At 43.9% G+C, this 21,749-nt stretch overlaps 1 protein-coding gene across 2 annotated transcripts in view; it reads right to left on the bottom strand.

The window, feature by feature from the left end:
• The window catches only part of CREB1 (cAMP responsive element binding protein 1), a 282,014-nt gene that overhangs the window by 181,962 nt on the left and 78,303 nt on the right, over window positions 1-21,749 (bottom strand). Inside the window, exons 2-3 of one of the 2 annotated variants that reach the window (XM_086955326.1) lie at window positions 18,122-18,243; window positions 17,538-17,608 (exon numbers count right to left, since the gene is read on the bottom strand). In XM_086955326.1, coding sequence (XP_086811452.1) covers window positions 17,538-17,540 — 3 coding nt within the window. In that variant the 5' untranslated portion in view covers window positions 17,541-17,608; window positions 18,122-18,243. The remainder of the gene's footprint in view (window positions 1-17,537; window positions 17,609-18,121; window positions 18,244-21,749) is intronic. The other variant, XM_086955325.1, reaches the window with a different exon arrangement.

The raw sequence follows: 21,749 nt of genomic DNA, 5'->3' as shown, positions 1-21,749 counted from the left end.
CGGTAGGTGGCGTTGGTCGGCTCCTCATTTGTAGTCGGCGTCATGATCGTCGGGATGGCGTCACAGTATCTACTTAAGACGCCGCCCTCGGGCGCGGACATCAGTTCTTTACACGACATTCCACGCCAGAAGCATAGAGTCATGCAAGACAATGACCACTGGTGCACAAAACTAGGGCCCTAAAAGGGAGTCCCTTACCCTAGAAGTCAGTTTTCAGAACAGGGAGGATGGGTGGAGCAGTAAGGAATCTATAACTAATATACGTCTCTTACAGATATATCGTTACTGAAGTTAAGTAACAAATAGTTGTGAAGTAGTGTGGCTCACTGGTTAGAGGCGGCAGACCCGAGAGCAGAGGACGGCCCGGGACCAGGGTTCGATTCCCGGCGCTGCAGGTTTCTGGACCAGGGTCAGCGGACTCGATAATTCTCTCGCCTCGGTGCCCACTCTGATCAGCGATCACACTCGGCAACTCTGGGCATTAGCTTGCCTCATCTTCACTAATGGCCCCACCAGACTGCCGGGGATGCCTGGTCTCACCCTGGAGATACCCATTAAGGGACCATCTCTCAGGGAAGCCAGGAAGGGTTTCGCAGCGGTCGAAGCGCCTTGGGACCCTACGGGTAAGTAGTGCGCTATATAAATGCCTATACATTTACATTTACATCGTTTCTTACCAGTCGGTGTAGTTTTGCAGCTAAAAGGATATTCTTGTTTCACATTCTGTGCATTATTCTGCCATCTAGTGGTTTGGCCCGGAATTGTAGTATTTATTTTTTTGTTGTTGTTGGAGGGCGTCGACGTACCACCATCTGGTGTCCTTCTGTGACATAGACGTCCTTCCTCCGGAAGCTCCCACCTTTGGTCGCCATCTTCGGATTCTTATTTTTTTCTTTTCTTCTCTCCTCCTTGTTCTCTTCCTTGGCGAAGGAGGGTGGGTTCGCTAGTGAATCCAGAAAATTCTTCAAGTTGTAAAACTACACTGACAGATAAGAAACTATTTGTTTTGCCGCGTGAATCTTTTCTGGATTCACATGCTGTGCATAGACTTTGTAGCAGTTTGCTAGTCCTGTGGTGGCTGGGTGGAAGATGAACTTTGGTTTGTAAATAGATGCTGTAAGACCTTCTGTCCTACTTGTGCTTCTTTGTTCATTTGAACGTCCACACTGTAATGCTTTGTGAATGTGTGTACAGAAGACCATGTTGCAGCCATGCAAATGTCTCGAATTGGAGTGTTAGCTAGAAATGCAATAGTTGCTCCTTTCTTCCTTGTTGAATGTGCCTGTGGCACACTTTGTAAAGTTTGTCCTGCTTGCCTGTGGCATAATTGTAAGGTTTTATTTTTGGTTACTAGCCTTCCCAGAAAACGTTTTGCAAAGGATACAAATAACTTGTTTTTATGTATTCCTTAGTTCTTTCAATGTAAAGGCGTAGGCTTTGGACCACGCCAGAGCTCTCTCACTATGCGAATGGGTTTAGAGATGTTGTCACTAGAGATTGCTACAACAAAATTAAATGGTTTAAATCATTGAAGACTGCCTTGTTTGATATAGGACTTAATGCTCTTTGGGGTGACCCAGCCGGGGCCCTATTCCCTTCTAAGTCCACTATAAAAAGTATCTACTGGGAACATGTTGTTAATAAGAGTATGCTTAGTTTAAACAGTGGGTCCATGACCACTAGCTACTTAGAGACCAAGCTGTACCCAAATTATGAAATGTATTGGGATTACATATTAAAGCCCATGGACAGGAAACTGCTTTTTCAATTGAGGGTTGGTTCCTTGCCTTTATCCAACTTAACATCTAAATGGAAAGCAGGGGGCGTGACAACCTGTCCTGCCTGTGGGGTAGGCAATGAGACCCTTGGTCACTTTCTGTTCTCATGTTCAAGGTACTCTATTCCTAGGAGAGTTTGGCTGGCCCCAATGTGTAGGAGCCTAGGAACAAGAAATGGCATGGTAGCACTGCGGATTTTAAGAACTACATCTGCTAATTGGATTATTATTGCCATTGCGAAGTACCTGGGGTGGGCTTGGGTTTTAAGACAGAGAACGATTAGAGGGCAATAACGCAATCTGTTGTTTACAAGATTATTAGTACACGTCTATTCTCTGTAACAAGTTATGATATACTCAGAGACTGCTAGGCTTTAGTCTATTCTCTGGAAAAAATGATTACTTGGTCAGAGACTGCTAGACTTGTATTCATCTTTTACCCTTTATAACATATTCAATTTTAATGTATCATCGGCTAGAAATTTTATGATATATTGTCTTTTTTAAAAATTGCTTATTTATGATCACTATTTTTGGCACTTTTTCATATTTATCCTGCTTATGATATTCTTTCATGTATTGTGTCTTTCTAAATATTAAGTGTGTGCTCAAGTCTAATATGACGTTGTAAATTTAATTGTTTTTTATTATATGTATGTTGTCTGCTTTTATGAGTAATACTCGAAATAAAGCACTTTGAAATGAAAAAAAAAAATGAAATGTAATACATGACTGCTGTTCTTGCGTCAAGTGTGAGCAAAGCTCTTTCCGCTTTGGTCTTTGAATTTTGAAAGAAGCATGGTATTTGAATACTCTGATTTATGTGGAATTTTGATACCACCTTTAGTATGAATTGAGGATCTGTCCTCATGACAATCCTGTTACTATGTATTTGGAAGTAGGGTTCCTGTAGTGTTAGTGCCTGCATGCACTAACTCTACGAAGGGATGTTATTGCCCCTAAAAAGGCAGTTTTTAGCGTGAGCATTTATGGCGTTGCTTTGTGTAGTGGTTCGAATGGTGCTTTCATAATTTGCGCTATTCCATGTTGGTGCTGGTACCATTTTTGGTGATGTAATTCTTTTTCCTCCTTCAAGGAACTGTTTCACCACATGTGTAGTGAAGAAACTCTTTCTGGTTTCACCACTTGTATATGCTACAATTACTGCTAAGGGTACTATTAGCGAAGTAAAACAATTTATAATTCCTCAGGGGCCATCCCGCTAGGCCTAAGCTCTCTGGTTCTGAGCACTTTCCCGTTTCGCACTGTTAGCAAATCTTTTCTTTTTGGAAGTTTGCACATTGTTCCTTGAGGCATTTCCATTATTTATGAAAACCAAGTTTGTCTGGCCCACTCTGCTGCGATGAGTATCACTGTTAATTTGCTGATCCTGCATTTGCTGATCACTTTGTTTAGTAACAGTATTGGGGTAAAATATAAGCAAATATCCCTGACCAGTCTATCCACAGCGCATTCCCTAGGGACTGATTGACATGGTACTTGGCATTTTGCATTGTGTGGTGTTGCAAATAGGTCTATTTGTGGTGTCCCCCATTTTGTGAAAATCTTTTGCACTTCCGTTTGATTTAGTTCCCACTCATGAGATGACGTTGTTTGTATGCTCTGTCTGCTTATATATTGTCTTTTCCCCGTTGGTGTATTGCTATGTCTATTCCCCTTGGGATTGACCATCTCCAAATCTCTTGGGCTAGCGTTGAGAGTGCTACAGACTGAGTCCCTTCTTGTTTGTTTATGTAAAACATTGTTGTTGTGTTGTTTGTTTGTTTCAACACCCTTTTCCAGTAGAGCGCTTTCTGAAAGGTTTTTAAGGCTAAGAATACTGTTTTTAGCTCCAAGATATTGATGTGTTTCACTGCATCCTGCTGTGTCCACATTCCCCTTACGTTGAGGTTGTTCATGTGTGCTCCCCATCCCATTAGGGACGCAGCTGTTCTGGTCACTGTTGGGAGTTGGTGGTGTGAAAAGTCTCCCCTGTGCTATGTTGGTTTTGTTCCACCATGCCATCTCTTGATGAACTTTGCTTGTGACGACCACTAGGTCCTCCCAACTCCCTTTTGCCTGGGACCACTGTGTCTGGAGCCATTAGTGAAATGGTCTCATGTGTACACGAATGTTGGGAATTAAATGACTGCCTGAGGCCATCATTCCTAGTAATTTCCCCACTGTCCTCACTGTCAGATGATGCCCCCTCGGGTATAGATGAGTCTCCTTCAATAGGGCTGATCTCCTCTTCTTGCTTGGGAATGCTCTCCCCAACACTGTATATATCTGCGCCTAAGAACACCTTTATGAGATCTGGTTCTATTGATGATTTTTCCCAATGTATGGAGAAGCCCAGCTAAACCAGTGTCTCTATCACTTGTTGTATATGCTGTTTGCATAGACTGTACGAGTTTGCGCTTACTAACCAGTCGTCCAAGTAGGGGTAAACATGAAATCACCTACCTTCTGAGATGTACTGCTACTGCTGCGAGGCACTTTGTACACACTCTTGGTGCTGATTTTAGTCCGAAAGCGAGTACTTTGAATGGGTGGTGTTTTTTGTCCATGACAAATCTTAACAGCATGTTGTGTCTCTTGTTCATTGGGGTGTGTAAATATGCATCTTTAAAGTCTATTGTTGCCATGTAATCTCCATTTTGCAACTGAGGTAGCACTTCGTGCAGTGTAGTCATTTTGAATCTTTGTGTTTTTATCAATTTGTTTAGAAACATAAGCTGTTTGTTTTTGTATATGTTGTTTTTCTGTGCATACCCTCACTGTTGTTCGTGAGTGTACCTTTTTGTGAGTGCAGTCACTTAATAAAGGTTTGTTGTCCACCTCTTTGTGGCTGACTGCTGCCACGGGGACGCCCTCGAAGGGATGCTCTTCCTTGGTATTGCAAGTTCTGCCGCTGTCCCTGTTGTGGACCCTGGTTTCCAGCTTGGTACGCTTGCTGATAACCTTGATGTGAGGTAGTATTATTATTATTATTATTATTGGCATTTATTAAGCGCGCAGCTACCCCCAACGGGGGGTCCCGGCGCTAAGGATTGCGAGCGGCAGGAGGGAAAATTTAGTAGCCAGAGAATAGAAAGGTCTTTAGTTTGCCCCTGAATTGAGATTCAGTGTCAATGAGACGGAGACTGATGGGTAAGGAGTTCCACAGTTTTGATACAACTACTGCAAACGTCTACCACCCTTCCTTGCAAGGCGGAATCTGGGGGGGGAGTAGAAGCTGGAGGTGGTTAGATCTGAGGTTGAGGGATGAATGGACTGGTTTCAAACGCTGTCTAAGGTATCTGGGGCCTATACCATTCAGAGCCCTAAAGACTAGTATGAGGGCCTTGAATCTGACACGAGCAGTGATTGGAAGCCAATGCAACTTCCTTAAATGGGGTGAAATGGAGTGGCGGTAGGGGACTTTACAAATCAGCCTAGCTGCAGCGTTCTGCACGATCTGCAGCCTGTGTAGTAGGTGGGCAGGGAGTCCCAGATAAAGACTATTCGCATAGTCCAAATGCGAAGTAATCAATGTATGGGTTACTGTCTTCATATCATCAGTGGGGAGAAAGGGTGAGATCTTTCTTAGCATGTGTAGTTTACCAAAACATGATGAAGTGACTTTCTGGATTTGTGTTATAAAAGATAGTTCATTATCGAATTGAAAGCCAAAGTTGCGAGCAGTTTTTACCGGAGAAGGAGGGGGATTGAGTTCGGCTGGCCACCAGGTGTTGGGTGGCATGGGGTTTGCTTGATTGAAAAACAATACCTCTGTTTTATCTGTGTTAAGTTTTAGCGTGTTCAAGGTCATCCACGCTACGATGTTCGAGAGGCAGGTTTTAAGGTTTTTAAAACCAAGGGGTGAGTGGTCTCTGATGGAAAAGATGAGCTGAGTATCATCAGCATATGAGACCACTCTAACCCCAGTTGTCTCAATCATCTTTGCTAGGGGTGCAATATATACGTTGAAAAAGAGGGGACTGAGAGCAAAGCCCTGCGGCACCCCGCAGCCAAGTGGTTTCTTATCTTTAGACCAGAATGGTTGGCACCATACCTGTTGTGTACGGTTCGTTAGAAAAGAAGTGATCCAGGCTAAAGGGGTGTCGCAGATCTCCATCTCGAGGAGTCTGTTTAGGAGGATGGCATGAGAGACCGTGTCGAAAGCTGCGGACAGGTCGAGGAGCACAAGCATGGCTACCTCGCCCCTGTCCACACTCTCCCGCACGGACTCTGAGACCTCTAAAAGTGCTGTCTCGGTACTATACCCTTTCCTGAATCCTGATTGTGAATCATGAAGAAGATCATTACTTTCTAGATAGTCAGAGAGTTGTTCTTGAACTATTTTTTCTAAGATTTTAGCAGGTTTTGGTAGCAGTGATATCGGGCGATAATTACTGAGTACTGTGGGGTCAGCTTCTGGTTTTTTCAGGAGAGGAATGAGAATGGCCTGTTTCCAAATCTCCGGAAACTGACCAGATAGGAGAGAGGAGTTCCATATAGTTACAAGGGGTTGTACCACCGCCGAGTAGGCAGGTGTGTACCTCACCCCGCTAGTCTCTTTGATAGTGTGCCTCTACACATGCCTCTAAAATGTAGAGCCCCCACAGACCTTGCAGTTTCATTATCCTTTTTTAATTGATTGAGCTTTTTATCAACCACACTTCCAAACAATTGTTCCCCATTGAATGGTGAGTTAATGTGCACTTCTGGCTTGAAGCCTGAGATTCTAAGCCATGCGTTCCTCCTTTCTGTGATACCAATCATCATTTGTTTGCTTGATGTTTCAGCAGCATCTAATTTGATTTTAAACATGTATTTGCAACGTTTTTGACTTCTTCCACTAGGTGGCTAGCTCTTTTTTTAAACTGTTCAGGTAGATTTCTTAACAATTATCCTACCTCATTCCCAATGTTGATAAGCATGTCTGTTCAACAATGCATTTGAATTGGCTATGCGCCATTGATTTGTTGCACTTCTTTCCACCTTCCTTCCTACCAGGTCCATCCTCTTGCTTTCTTTGTCTGGAGGTGGCCCCACTGTAGTTGGTACGTTTGCTCTTTTCCTTGCAATTGAAGTAATTATAGAGTAAGCTGGCACAGATCCCCTGATGAATATATGATCCATAGAGGCGTGATTATACTTCTTTTCTGCTCTAGTTGGGATGGCCTTGCATGCAGCAGACTCTTTGAATACCTCTTTCCCCAGACCTAGTACATTTGGCATTATTGGGAGGAATTGATTTCTGGATTGTGTAGGCATCAGTCTCTCTAATAAAAAACATGACTGTGGTTTTTCTTCCTCCAGTTGAACACTATAAGTTTCAGCAGCTTTTTTAATCACCTGATTATACATGCCAAAGTCATATGGTGGTGATAGCCTCAAAGGAAATGTTTCCAAAGCCTCCTCAGGTAATTCGGCGTAGAGTACTTGCCATTGGAGGTCTTGATTCTCTGAGATCGCCAATTCGGCATTTGTCTGTTTGTCTTCCTCGACGTCTTCTCCGAAGAAGGATTCTTCCTCTTCTTCTTCGATCGGTTCAGAGGTTGTCGCCAGTATTAGTTTTTCTAGGACCGTTTCGCCTTCCATATTTTTTGCTTTCGGTGATATCATGAATTGCCTCAAGCTTGCGACAAAGTCTTTTTCACGTTACAACATACTATCCATTTCAGCTTCAAGCCTTTCCCTCTTTTTCTCCATCTCGGCCGCGTGTGCTTTGGCGTTGAGATTTTCGTCTTTCTGCTTTTCACCTGTTGACGCCGAACCGGTCATCAACGCTTGTTTGGATCTCTTTTTTCGACGCCAAGGGGTCCTTTTCCAGACTGTCTTTTGACGTATTTGTCATTTCGAGGCACCTTTCCATTCTGGAGTCCTTATCCAAGGATCCTACGGTGCGTTTTTGTTTTTTGGACGCAGCTGTGGTCGCCGAATGCTTCGACGCTGAGGCTCCCTTTGGTGGTCTAATCTGATTTTCGAGATTCTTCTAGTTTTTGAGGTCGAAGACTCTTACCTCCTTCGAAGTCTTCTCGACCTCCACGACCAAAACATCTCTGCCCCATCACCCTCTGGCCCTTCGGCAACGTTATCTTCCTCCTCACTGGAGAGGTCCAGGTCACGCAGCGAAGGCGGTGGTTCTTGGCCTTGCAAGTTGTAGTTGGCTCGTCGCTGCCTTTCTCTCACCCTCAACGTCTTCGGGGTGAAGATGGAGCAGGCGTTCCAGTCGTCGCTCTGATGATCCTGCGGCAGGCACAGGTTGCAGACCGGGTGATGATCCTTCTGTGTGTACTTGTGGTGACAGTTCTTGCAAAACTTGAACGGTTTCTTGTCCATTACGCACCCAGGGAGCCCCCTGCATGCACATTTTCCGATCGTCGATAATCTTGTTTTTCAACCCTTCGCCGAACTCCGTCGTCTTGGGTTGACAGTCCAAAAAATGTCCTACCAGTGTTTCTTTTGTTTTTCCTTTATTTTCGTTGATTCTTCTCTCCATTCTTGGGAGTTCCTTCTTTATCGATTCACACCCAAAGGCAGAAAAAAAGAATCTGAAGATGGAGACCTAAGATGGGAGCTTCCAGAGGAAGCACGCTGACGTCCCAGAAGGACACCAAATGGTGGTACGTCGACGCCCACAAACAACAACAAAAAAGAAGAATAAATACTACAATTCCGGCTGGATAATGCACATCATGTGAATCCAGAAAAGATTCACGCTGCAAAACAAGTTCATCTGAAAGACTATTAGTTATCGATTCCTTACCTTAGAATAGATACCCCAGCAATACCAACCCCAGAGGTGGGTCTGCGAACTAAGTTCACAACAGAAAGTCCTGAAGAACTGTACAGCCACAGAAGCTGTTTCTTTGGACTTGGCTGTCCAGGCAGAAGTGTTTCGTGAACGTGTTCAGGGATGCCCACGTGACTGCCTGGCAGATGTCACTGAGGGGGGACTCCACATCCCAAAGCAGTAGTGGCTGCCGTCACACTTTGGAATGGGTGCGCATTCGCATCAGAGGGTACTTCTTTGCCAAGGAATAACACATTTTGGTGCAAAGAACAACCTACGGCGAGATGGTACTTTTTGCATGCCCCAACCTTTCTTGGCGCCCACATAGCTTTTGTCATCCACCTGGAATTGTTTTGTGCAATCCAGATAGTGCACGTTTTGGATCCAGACGGTGGAGCCTCTCTTCTTTCTTTGAAGGATGCGGGAATGGGAAGAAGGTAGGCAAAGAGTTGGTCTGTCCAATGTGGAAAGAGGTAACCATTTTGTGGAGAAGGAAGGTCAAGTTCGAAGGACAACCTTGCCTGGATGAACAGCAAGGAAAGGAGGCTTAGAAGACAGAGCCTGAAACTCGCTCACCCTGCGAGCAGAGGTGATGGCAAATGGAAAAGCAGTTTTCAAAGTAAAAAATCTGAGAGGACAATTATTTAGTGGCTCGAAAGGAGCGCACAAAGCGTAAGTCAAAACCAGATTCAAATCCCAGTGGGGTATTACGAAAGGAACAGGAGGGAAAGAGATGAGTATTGCCCTTAAGAAATATATTTACAATAGGGGATTTGAAAAGAGAAGGCTGACCAGGAAGCCGAAGAAAGGCTGAAATAGCCAATAGCTAGTCCTTAAGGGTGCCGAGAGCAGAGCCCTGCTGGGCCAGGGAAAGGAGGAACAAAAGAACCTCGGAAAGAGAAGCAGAAAGGGGATCCACAGCCGTTGCTGTGAGCCATGCCGCAAATGTGTTCCACCTACAGGCGCATACTGTTTTAGTGGAGGGAACCCTGGCTTTCCAAGATTATATTACAGACTTCGAGAGGAAGGTAGAAAGCTGTCAACTGCCGCTGCTCAATCTCTACGCAAGAAAGTGAAGGATGGACAGGTTCTGGTGCAGGACCGTCCCCTGCTGCCGCGACAAAAGATCCTCCCTAAAAGGCAGTCTGATCGAAGGATTGATGGCCATGTGTAAGAGCGCTGGCTACCAGACTCTTTGTGCCCAATCCGGAGCCACAAGATTGACTTGGGCTTGGTTGCGCTTGATCTTCTTCAGCACTCTGGGCAGAAGTGGTATGGGCGGAAAGGCGTATAGAAGACCGCAACTCCACTCACGACGAAAAGCATCACTAAGCGAGTGCCGCCTTGTAAATTCCAACATGCAGAACTGCTGACATTGGGTGTTCTCTTCGGTGGCGAATAGATCTAACCAAGGCTCTGCCCACTGCTGAAAGAGACCTGGCACCACCTCGGAGTGAAGACGCCATTCGTGATCAATCATGCACCTGCGGCTGAGTTTGTCCGCCCTGGCGTTCAGAGAACCTGCCAGGCGTTGAGCGACCAAAGATATGATTGGATGTTTCAGCCATGTCCAGAGGAGGAAAGCCTCTTGACATAGGGTCCCATGACCCCACACCGCCCTGTTAGTTGCAGTACCACTTGGTGGTGATGTTGTCCGTGAACACCTGCACTACTCTTCCCCGGAAAGAGGGAAGGAATGCCCACAGTGAAAGACGAACCATCCGGAGCTCCAGAAAGTTGATGTGGACCCCAGACTCCGCCGGAGACCAGAGGCCTCTGATCTCCGCCTCTCTCATGCGGCCGCTCCACCCCAGAAGTGATGCATCTGTCACTATTGTGAAATCTGGTTGGGGAAGGGAGAGGGATCTGCCACTGACCCAATCCCAGTTTGTTAGCCACCACTGCAATTGGTGTGCAGTGCCCTGCGAGATCTGGATGCAATCAGAAAGATTCCTCTGATGCTGGGCCCACTGGAACTTCAGGTCCCACAGCAGAGCCTGCATATACCACCTGGCATGCTCCACCAGCAGGATGCAGGAGGCCATGAGGTCCAGCAGCCTCAAGGTCATTCTGACCGAAACCCGAATGGAGGCTGAAACATCGGTATCATGGACCGTATATCCTAGACTTGTTGCTCGGGAAGAGAAGCCAGTAACTGTGCTGTATCCAGAACTGCTCCAATGAACAGGAGCTTCTGAGAGGGAATCAGGTGCGATTTCGGCACATTGATAGCGAATCCCAGCGAATGCAGGAGGTCCACGTAGTCTGGAGGTGAGAAACGACAGCCTGGGGCGGAATCGCCTTCAACAGCCAGTCGTCGAGATAGGGGAAAACTGGAATCCCTGATCTGCGTAGATGAGCTGCGACCACCACCATCACTTTTGTGAACACCCGAGCGATGCTGGTAAGGCCAAAGGGGAGCACAGTAAACTGAAAACACCTGTGGGCGGGCTGGACGGGGATGTGGAAATAGGCGTCCTGCAAATCCAAAGCTACCACCCAGTCTCCAGGGTCGAGGGCAGACAAGACCAACGTCAATGTCAAAATGTTGAACTTCTTCCTCAAAAGGGCTGAAGACGGTGCTGTTGCAAATCACTTACTGACTGAAGGATATCGCCCTTGTTTGCCAAACAAGGCCTTACCGTCATATGGCATGATCAAAATCTTTGCCTGCACTTCAGGTCTAAAGGAGGTGGTTAAAAGTCAGTCTTAAGACTATTGCTCTGGTAGCTGGCAACATCCTTAGCTGCAACAATTACCTCATCAGATGCTCTTACCCCTTCCTGAAATATCACCTTGGCTTTGTTCTTTTTATCTGCTGGCAGGAACTCGAGAGGCTCCAAGATCTGACCACATCTACCTATCATATCTGCCTACGATTGCTAGGTCATTGAATGCTTCGGTGGTACCTACCATTGCCGGAAAGTGGTTTCCTACTTATCTAGATATCTTCCCTTGTCAGTTGAGGTAGAACAAGACATAGATAGGTTTCTGGAATGCTTATGGCCAACTGGCATAACCAATGTAATGGGCTGTGGAGTGGGGAGGCAAAATGGTGTATAACCTGAGACCTTCTATCTAAATGTGGCATGACTGTCACCAACATGGCTGGGTGCTTCACCTTCTTCAATACATCTACCCATATATAGTCTACAATTATTATGGCTTCACTGATTTCCAAGAGGCTCCTTGAAGTCATAAGGATAAGAATCTGATTGCTTTTTGGAATAGGGAGGACAAATCTCTTGAAGGTCTTTTTAAAAATGGCATGAAATCTTCCTATGTCATCAGGTAGGGAGCTGGATGCTGGGGGAGTAGGTAGGGCAGATAACGGACCACTGTCATCCCATTCTGATCCAGTCAGTGGGCTGGTTTTGAGTTCTCACCCTCTTTTAGTTCACCTTTATCAGTGTAGTCATCATAAACAGTCATGGATGGAAGCTTTCCAGGAGGAGGCAATTGCCCTGAGAAATGTGGGGAAAAACAGTATGTTTAGGAGAAGACAGTTGTGGAGGTACTGGAAGGTCGCCGGACTCTGGAAATCGCCTGCAATAATCGAACAGCATTTAGTGAACAACTGTAACCAGAGCAGTGGGTAGTTGCATCATCTGCTTCTGATGTTGCTCTTAGTTATCCCGAGTTTCAGTCATACCGTTCGGCAAAAGCCTCTATTGATGTGGACTTTTCAGGATGGTCCTTAAAAGAGAATTCACCCACTAATTATGAATCTTCAATATCAACATCTCAGCATTTGACAGCGAGTTTGGTGGAACTATATGCAAGCCAAAATGAGTCATCATCAAATTACTCAATATTCAATAAGTGTGCAGGTGGTCGAGGACACATTCTACTGGTTGAGGTTTGCTCTAGTAAACCAGGGACTGGAATACCCTTGTCAGTGAAAAAAATGACATTTTTTTCTTCGCCAATGGTGTTGCAAACGATTCTACTGACTGAATAGTCGATGGTTGCTTGCGGGTTATAAAAAAGTTTGACGGCTCTGCTATCAAAAGGTGCTAGCTTTTCTATTGTCAGCTTTGTTTTCATCATTGTTGGTACTCTTTCTGTAGGCAAGATGGGTCACCAACAGCGTCATCGTTGATCATTTTTTTAGGGGACGTGTATGTCAACAACGAGGAGTCAGTCAATGCCTTTTCCCCTCAGAGATAGGTAATACCTATGGTGTAAAAGGCTATGACCTGTTACATAGCAGAAAAATTGTCTATATTGCCAAGTTTTTGCCTTCCTGCAGCAGGGCTCTTAAAGCAGGTCTTTTATGATAATCTTAATTGATCATTTTAAGGGCTCCTAAGAAGATTCTCACTCCCTGGATCTCTCCTTATTCGGAGATGAAGATCCCTCATCTTCGTCTTCTGAATCTGGTTCTTCCTTAGATTTTTTCTTCTGGAGACAAAGGTGGAGGCTGTCTTTTCTGTCCTGTAAGAGTCTTTGTAAAGAATACTTTACAGCATTTGCAGTCCATAGGAACATGGTGAGGTATAAGGAAATAAAAACATTCCTCGTGTGAGTCTTCAGAATTGAATCAGAGCCTACCAAAAAGTTCTAAAGATCTACAATATATATTTTTTTTATTTGAGGAGGGGATTGACATTTTTCTGTTAGACTTTGCACCAGGTGAAAGTAATATCAGGGGATGCATCAGGTGAATCTGATTAAAAGGTAACAGATGACAATTGTTTGCTGAAATGCAGATAAACTGAACAAAGGTTGGGGGGGGGGAGGAGGGGGAGACTCCCTTCACAGAACACGTAGCTAGATATTTGAGGTATGTGTGCCTCGTGGATAAGAGTGCTACAAAAGTTGCTTTCTGATTGGCTGACGTTTGGTTCCTATTAATATGATGTGAATTGATTTCCTAGGTCACTCATTAAGCTATGTTGTGCAATGCTTTTCTTTATACTGCTGTTATAATTACTGTGGGGTGCCACCCGAACAACAGGGAAGATTCAAGCAAGTGAATTTATGAAAAATTCAATGCTGGAAAATATATGTTTGTCATGTGCAGATGAAATAACTGCTCAATAACTTATCCTTTTTGTTTGATATTTGTAACACTATTAGGTACAATACTGATAGCTATTTGTTTGCAATAATACATACAAAGGGGTAGATTAGAATGTCCGCCATCCAGTCTGGGGTAGGAACCGTCCGCCAGAAGGGCGGAGGTACCTTGCCCCCAATTAGGTTGCACCTGCCACAGTGGCGGGTGCATCCCGCATTTATAACATTGAAGCCGACCGTCCGCCGCAATGTAAAAAATGCATGTTGTGCGTTTCAAAGCACAACATGACAGGCATCGCGTGGTGCCTGCCATGTTGTACTGTGAAACGCAGGGGGGTACCATAGGTACCCTCCATGTGCACTCCCCATCCCCCCCTTCACCATGTGGGCCCGCAACGGGCCCCCAAAGCAAGAACCGTATGACTTTTCGTGGCGGCATTGCCGCCACGGAAAGTCATTCCCCTCAGCCCATTCTAATATGGCTGGCGTTGTCTGATAGACACCGCCACCATGATAGACCTTTTCTGCCGCGGTCTCTAGGCGACCGCAGCGGGAAAGCGGCAGACGGTCTTCCCGTCCGCCGCGGTCCCCCCCACCCCCCGCCACTGTAAACTCTCTGGGGTGGGGTGGGTGGACAGAAAACATGGGTCGCCTGGGGCCGGGCGGTGGAGTCTGGCGACGTACCGATCTACGGGCGAACCCGTAGCGGGCCAGGACCAAGTGCCCAAAAGAACATCAGTCAAGGCCTCATTAAACGGCAGCAGAGGCTCGGCCGAGCTTGACTGCGGTTTAAGGACCTCAGTGAGGAGGTTAGTCCTCACAGCCGCGACGGGGAGCTAAAGGCCCAAGGCCTTGGCCGCCTTCATCAACACCACACTGTCGGTTGCCCCCTCCTCCATAGCCACGGTAGGAGGTGAGACAAAGCCAGTGTCTGGTGAGGTGTCCACACCACTGGCATCCCCAAGTCCACCTGTCCAGTCCTCTTGAGACTGAAACTCTTGTATCAGAGGGTCCTCAGACCCCTCCCAATACTCCTCATCACCCATCCCCTGATAATCAGGGTTGTCAAACGATGGGGCCGGTTCATAGAAGGTAAACTCCCCAAGCGGCGTCGAAACCGGAGCGAGGGAGGCATCGGGGACGGCGCTGCCCGAGGACGGCGACGGAGGTGACACCTGAGGAACTGGCGCCAGTGAGGTCGTTAGGTCAACCGGCGATGACCCGGATCCCGAAGCGGATATAGTGGGGCTCTGCGGCGCCGGGCCCGAAGGCACCGGCGGTGGCGGGCCGAAGCACCCGACGGCGTCGGGCCGAAGCCCCCGACCCGCTAGCGGCCCCAGACCGGTCCACTGGGCCCGAAGGCGTTGCGTAGACCGTCGGGAAAGAGAGGGACCTCATGGCCATGAGGAAACGCTCGATCTCCCCCGGCGTCGCGTTCTGCCCAGGGACCGGAGGGTGTGGGGCAGGCTGCGACGCCGGCGACTCCGACGGAGCCGCATGGGCGGGTGTCACCCGAACACCCGGCCGCGTCGGGGGGAGTCAGAAGAGCGATGACGTCTCTTCGACTTCTTGTGCTTACCTGACGACGACTTCGACCCGGAGGAGTGATGTCGACTCTCGGAGCTGTGATGGCTCCTACCCCACGACCTGTCCCTCGACCTCCGGTGGGACTGGGACCTCTCGCGGCGCGGGGCCGACTGCCGGAGTACGAGTCACTTGCGGGACCGCTCCCGCCTAGCTTTCGAAGTCAGGGCCCGGCAGTTGGGGCAGGTCTTGTCGTCGTGGTCGATGCCGAGACAGTGGAGACACCGACGGTGAGGGTCGGTGACCGACATCAGTCGGTCGCAATCCTCACAAGGCTTGAAACCTGGCATCCCTATAGGCACCGTCCGGAGTCGCAAGACTCAAGAAAAATTATCAAAAGAGATCAAAAAGTCAAGTCAAAAAGTGACTAAAGTACTGCTTTTTCCAGATCTGCGCTTGTTGGAGCGGAAAAAAGAAGAATTGGCGTCAGCACGCGGAGGCGGCGTCTAAGTACTCCGACGACGTCATCACGGCGCCCACGACTCCGAACGCGGAGCTGCAGACGACGCCTACCGAGGCACAAGGGTACTGCTACGCAAAAATTTCCGGATCCAGTCTGACGCCTGGGGATATTCTAAGGTAAGGAATCTATCACTAACGCGTCTCTTTCAGATTAGTCGGTCATTGGCAGTTGCCAGTATCGTTGTTGTGGGTATTGTGGACTGTAATGCTGTTGCCGTTGTGAATGTGGTTTAATTGATGGGAACTTTCCTCTAATGTGCGGGGGGACCCCTATGTATTTTATTAGCACATATAAGAAACAGGATTTTGCTCAGATTTTGATCATTGTGTTCTTTACAGGAATGATTGAGGTGAAATCAACATACTAATTGAAAAGACTATTTGTACCCAATTGACACACCACTATCAAATCCTACATTAGATTTAGGTACTCTCTGAACCTCCATATGACTGTCTCTTCTGGGATATCAGCAATTGAAATGTATTTCTCATGCAGTATAATTTAAGGACACAATATCCCATAATGCATCTGTGTGATTTTGCACTATTCTCTGCTGATTATATTCTTTTGGATGGCAGCTATGTATGTAGAAGGGCAAATGTGTGGGTAGATCATGTTTCCTTGACCAACTCCATAGATTTGCACACTGACAGTTTTACATAAAATATTAATTGTCTCAGGGAAAACACATTCAAGTTTAAAATAACATTTCTAATTCTTTCATACATAGCTTAATTTATTTTCCGATTGTTTTACACTGTATTTAAACCACCACACATGGCACCACTAATTAGTCAACTGGTACTTTCTCATAGAAACAGAACTTAGGGAATTTTATATTTTAAATAGAAGCCTCTCCAGCATACAAATCAAACGGTTACTAATCAAGATTTAACTGAAAAGATCACAGTGCATACAATATTCTCCAATACACTAAAAAATGAACATAAAATAATATTCAATACCTAGCAAAGAGATTTTCAATAATAAAAACGGTGGTCAATTCAACTGTTATATTATTATGCTACGCAATAAGAGAAATGAAGCATTCACTACATTTAACATAAAAAGTAGCTATGCAAAAAGAAAATCAAGGAACAGAATTAAACAATACAGTTATGGATAAGGCCACATAACAGCAAATGAAATTGTATGTTTGCGGATGGACGTATATGGACCTTACCCCTAATTTTAGAAGTAGGGCTTAATGTTTGTTTGGGTATCATGCTATGCCATGGTTGCCAAAAAATGCAGTCATTGACAAATTCTGGCCCACTGATAAAATATTTTTTAATATTTTTTTTCCAAGTTCAGACTGAAATCCAGGCAAATTTTTAAATATTTTCTATGGAGCTTATAATAATCCTTCATGGGGATACTTCGATAATTAAATATTTTCCTCAATAACGCTTTGTGAATTCTTAAAACTTTAAAATGCTCAAATCGTCTGATTCAATAATTATAACATTAAATCATGTAAAATATTAAACAGTTATTAAAATCAGTAGGTCTTTTTTTTTACATTCGGACCACGTAACTCAAAAAAAGACAGTCAAGATTGAAATGTTGCATGCCAAAATATGATAAAAAGCTACATATTTCCTTCATAAAAATGTTTCTCATTATACAAAATAAAACTTTAAAAGAAAAACATGAACCCGTCCATTTGCAGTACTTGGTTTAACTATATTCAGTTTCGTTTCCAAAGTATTTATTTGGACACATTAAAAATAATATTCTGTATATATGGTACCACATGCAGATTTCTCTCAAGTCAAGATTCTGAGAGAATCTATTATATGTATAAACAAACAAGTTAAACTTTTAATCACCCATCACTGGTGAAATTTTAAAGGAATAGTTATTCAATTTTAGAGTAGATTAAAAGCATAAAATCAGATTGTTACCATATTTTTTTTACTTCGTAATGTTCAAATGTAGTTGCACGTCCTATAGCAGTAAATGGGCATTACAGTTTCTAAAGGAAAAGAAAAGCTCAGGTAAGTTTCAATGTAACCACTTACAACTGCCTATGTTAGTAATAATATGAAAATTAAAAACCGGAGCTTTCCACTCAATTGTGGGCATGTCATATACGTATCTCAGCCTTAATCTATGTCTTATGCAAAACAACTGATGTTGTTTGCAAGCAGACCCTGTAGAGGGCTCCCTCAACATTTCAGTGGTCTGGATGAAATGTCAATCTTAGAAAGACCTAAAGGTTCCATTACCTAAATTAGCATTGAATGATTACACACATAAATTAGGAAACAGCATGACTGCAAAAATGAGTTAAAATATAGAATACTGAGTCTTGAAAACAGAGATTAAATGATATGAGAAAGAATGGAGCAAAGTAGCAAGAGGTGATCTATTGGCATATGCATATGCCTGAACTGAAAATCTCCAGTGTGGTGTCTGAAGATGTTCACTTCCCCTCTTGGCAGGCGCGGTTGACTCTAAAAAGATATAAGGCCAAACCATGTTATACCTGTGCCAACGTTGCCATCTGTGGCTGTGCCTGTATTGTCATTTGTTGGGCGTCTGCTTCTGTAACAGCTGCATCACCGCTCTGCTGAGTCTCTGCACCAGATTCCATGGTCATTTAGCTACCTACAAATAGCAGTAAATGTGTCATGATTAAGGCCACACCTTCATCATGGCTACCATGAATGCAATTATCTCCAATAATTCTTGAACATTTCATTTACAATGGGGTTTTACAGTGTTTTTTGTTACAAACCTCCTGCATTATGTTCATCTCTCATAAGACACCGCAATTAATATTATTAATACATCAATTCAAAATGAAATATTTATTTCACCAGCATGTGAGATAATCTCTACATAAAACAAATGCAAATCATACTTGTTGCAGAAAAACAAATAATATTTGTAACTTTCACAAATATTTGACATGGAAATAAAAAAAAGAACGTTATTTGAGAGCCTACTAAAGGTTTACCTAGGGCAGGCTGCTTAGCTTTAGTTTAAAAGGAAGGTCAAGACATAGGTACTGAAGGAAAAGAATAGTGATCGTCTGCTGTAAAATTGTCCAAAGATGGTTATGAATATTCAGAAATTCCAAACCAGATATCATGAAATCTTATTCTTTAATATATAGTCAAAATATTATTTTCTGCAACAAATATTTTGTCTACACACTAAACAATGAATGAACTAAATTTAGCTCTGTAATACTTTCTGGATAAGTGTACCATTGGCTTCTTTCGCTTAAAACAATAAAACCATGCAACTATTTATTTCTGCAACTTAAATTGTGTTTTACTCCTGGACTTGGCCATCTTAATCACATAGTATTTATTTTTATTTATTGTTCTTCTGTAATACTTTTATTAGTGATTGGTAGCCTACAATATTTCACTGGTTTTATATGGTGTACCAAAAAAATACAGCTCAATATAGACTTTATATCCTGCTATTTTGAATGAGAAATATTAAAAAAATATACAAGTACACCATTTATTCAAAAATCATAAATGTGCTGTTGTAAACAATGTATAGTGGGTTGTCAGATCTAGCTTCATACCCCTGAACAATGATGCATCTTCGTCCATCTGTACTGCAGGTACTTCTACCACTGGAATTTAGGAATTGTGTGGAAATATACATTTGAAATTGAATGCAGGCAAGAGTCGTTCCGTTTACTGGTGCATTATATGATGGTAATTCTAAAATGATGATTTATACTCTTTCAGACTAAGCAAAGCACACACCCACAACATGTATCTGACCATCAGTGCACTACAACAAGTTAATACCCCGAGTTCCAATTCCATTTGGCAGACATAAAGCAACTTTGTTGCAAATGTTACTTAAATTAATTCAGGAAGCATATAGAGTTTATTAACCTGCTGGCATAGTTTGGCTGATCCGATTTACCAGGCTAATACCGTTTGTGCCTCTCATTGGTGAATACTTCACATATGAACTTCATTGGTGCTAGGAATTCAAAGACTCATTGTTGCACCTGCATCGCTTGATTCTTCATCTTCCCTACAATGAAGAAATCATAACCCTCCATTCCCCCCCACCTCCCCAGCCACCTCAACAGACTGATATAAAGCTGGATGATCAAAGCACTACACATCAAATATATTATTCCAAGTTCCAACATCAGAATTATGCTAGCTTCACTCCTTATTTAAGGTCTCGCATAGGCAGTGTGTGCGTGGTCTCTTTGAGACATGCTGTATTCAGGATATGGGCATAAAGTTCCGCTCATCTTTTAAATTGGCTCTTGTCCCTGTTCTTCGTTAATGGTGGCTTGTCATTGGTCAAAAGGCTGGGTAGTCCCTCCTTAGTACCGTCTTGTCTCTTCTTGTAACCACCCACGATAACACCCCCTGTTACATGTGCTGTTACGCCCTAGGTTTTAATTACAGCCTCAAGGCACTATTTTCTTAAATGGCTTCAGGCAGGATACACACTAAGCTTGGCTGGTGGTGGTTACTTCACTCACTAGAACTCTCACTTTATAGGAGAACGTCTATAAACTTCCCTTCATTGGCTCCACAGAGTACAACCTAATCCGAAATTAATGTAATAATTTTAACATTTCAAAGCTACTAATTGTAAATATGGACATAACTATTTGAATATACTCATAGTACTGTCTTGCATGCAATGGGTAGGGTGGGTTTACCACATCGTCTTCAGGGTGCAGTACCATATGTGACCAAAAGTCGTCCCCTTTTGGCCACGTTACTGCACCCTGCAACATGGTAAAAAACACTTGCCATTTATAATGCTAAGAACTCTAACTTTTTAGACATGCATGCTGGTGCTTGCTCACTTTGAATGCCTAGGAGCGGCTTACGGTACTGCACCTTCACATGCAATGCTGGTGCATTGCTCACCAGGGACCTCTAGGAACAGCTTGTGGTACTGCACCTAGACATGTAGTGCTGGTGCCTTGCTCACCAGGAACCTCTAGGAGCAGCTTGCGGTACTGCACCAAAACATGCAGTGCTGAGGCCTTGTTCACTAGGGACCTCTAGGAGCAGCTAGCGGTACTGCACCTAGACATGCAATGTTGCACTATACTAGACAATGCACTGCTGCACTACACCCACACTCTCCTGCTTCAAATGTAGCATATCAGTCAACTATACATGACACTGTACTGCATCAATACTGCATAATAAATCTTTACACTGTTGTAATTTGAAACAGCATTAAAATACCTTATTTGTTGTTTATTAGTAAAAGTAATGGTAGAACCAGATTAAGCTTGAAAACAAACAAAAAATGACTATGGTGGCAAACAATAAAAAAATCTAAAATCCTTCACATATGTTAAAAAGGCAATTACATGGATTTAGAAAACACAAAGCCAATACGTCTGACATTAGTTGACCGTGTTTGGCTTTTTCAACGCTTATTGTGGTTTGTAAAAAACATTTTTTACGTTTTTTTTATTTTTGAGGAGATGCTGGACCACTGTCAATATAAAGAAAGAAAAAGAATTTGGCTAAAAGCAAAAATATTTTTTGATCTAAAACGCACATTACTAAACTAGTCCCGGGAACTCAAGTGAACTGCTTTTTGTGTGGAAGCAGGAACTGTGAAAGAGCAGAATGCTATCATCCACCATCAAGTTAGAGAATGGCTGAAGTTGACTGACCCATTGCTCCATGCTATATGAGTTAGTGGGATTGATGTGAATGACAACAGACGAATGACAACAGACTAATGACCGGGCTGGCTGTAAGCTCCTACATAAATATATTATACATATAACTATAGTAAAATTAAACAGACTTGGCTAATGCTAGAACTAATAAAATATACGTGTAAACTTGCAAATCCCCACCATCCTCACACTACATCTAAAGGACGAATGTGATCAAAACGCACACAAATAAATTGTGATTGCAGGTTTCAGAGTACCAATTGCAGATTTACAATGAAAGCCCTAATTTGTATCATTTATAATCAAGTGTACAGGAAGGTTTTAATGTTATGGCATTTAAGCCATCCCACAAAAACAATGTCATGGTCGACTTGCAGAGTGGAAATCAAAACTGTTTCCCCTATTGTAGAATCATGGAACAAATTAACACTTTCTAAAGCATTTATCAACATTTCGCAGATTG

Source organism: Lissotriton vulgaris, chromosome 2_1 (genome assembly GCF_964263255.1).
Source record: "Lissotriton vulgaris chromosome 2_1, aLisVul1.2, whole genome shotgun sequence".
NCBI classification, from domain to species: domain Eukaryota; kingdom Metazoa; phylum Chordata; class Amphibia; order Caudata; family Salamandridae; genus Lissotriton; species Lissotriton vulgaris.
Note: the sequence above shows the minus strand (reverse complement) of the source record. Positions and strands in the feature narration are given on the sequence as shown.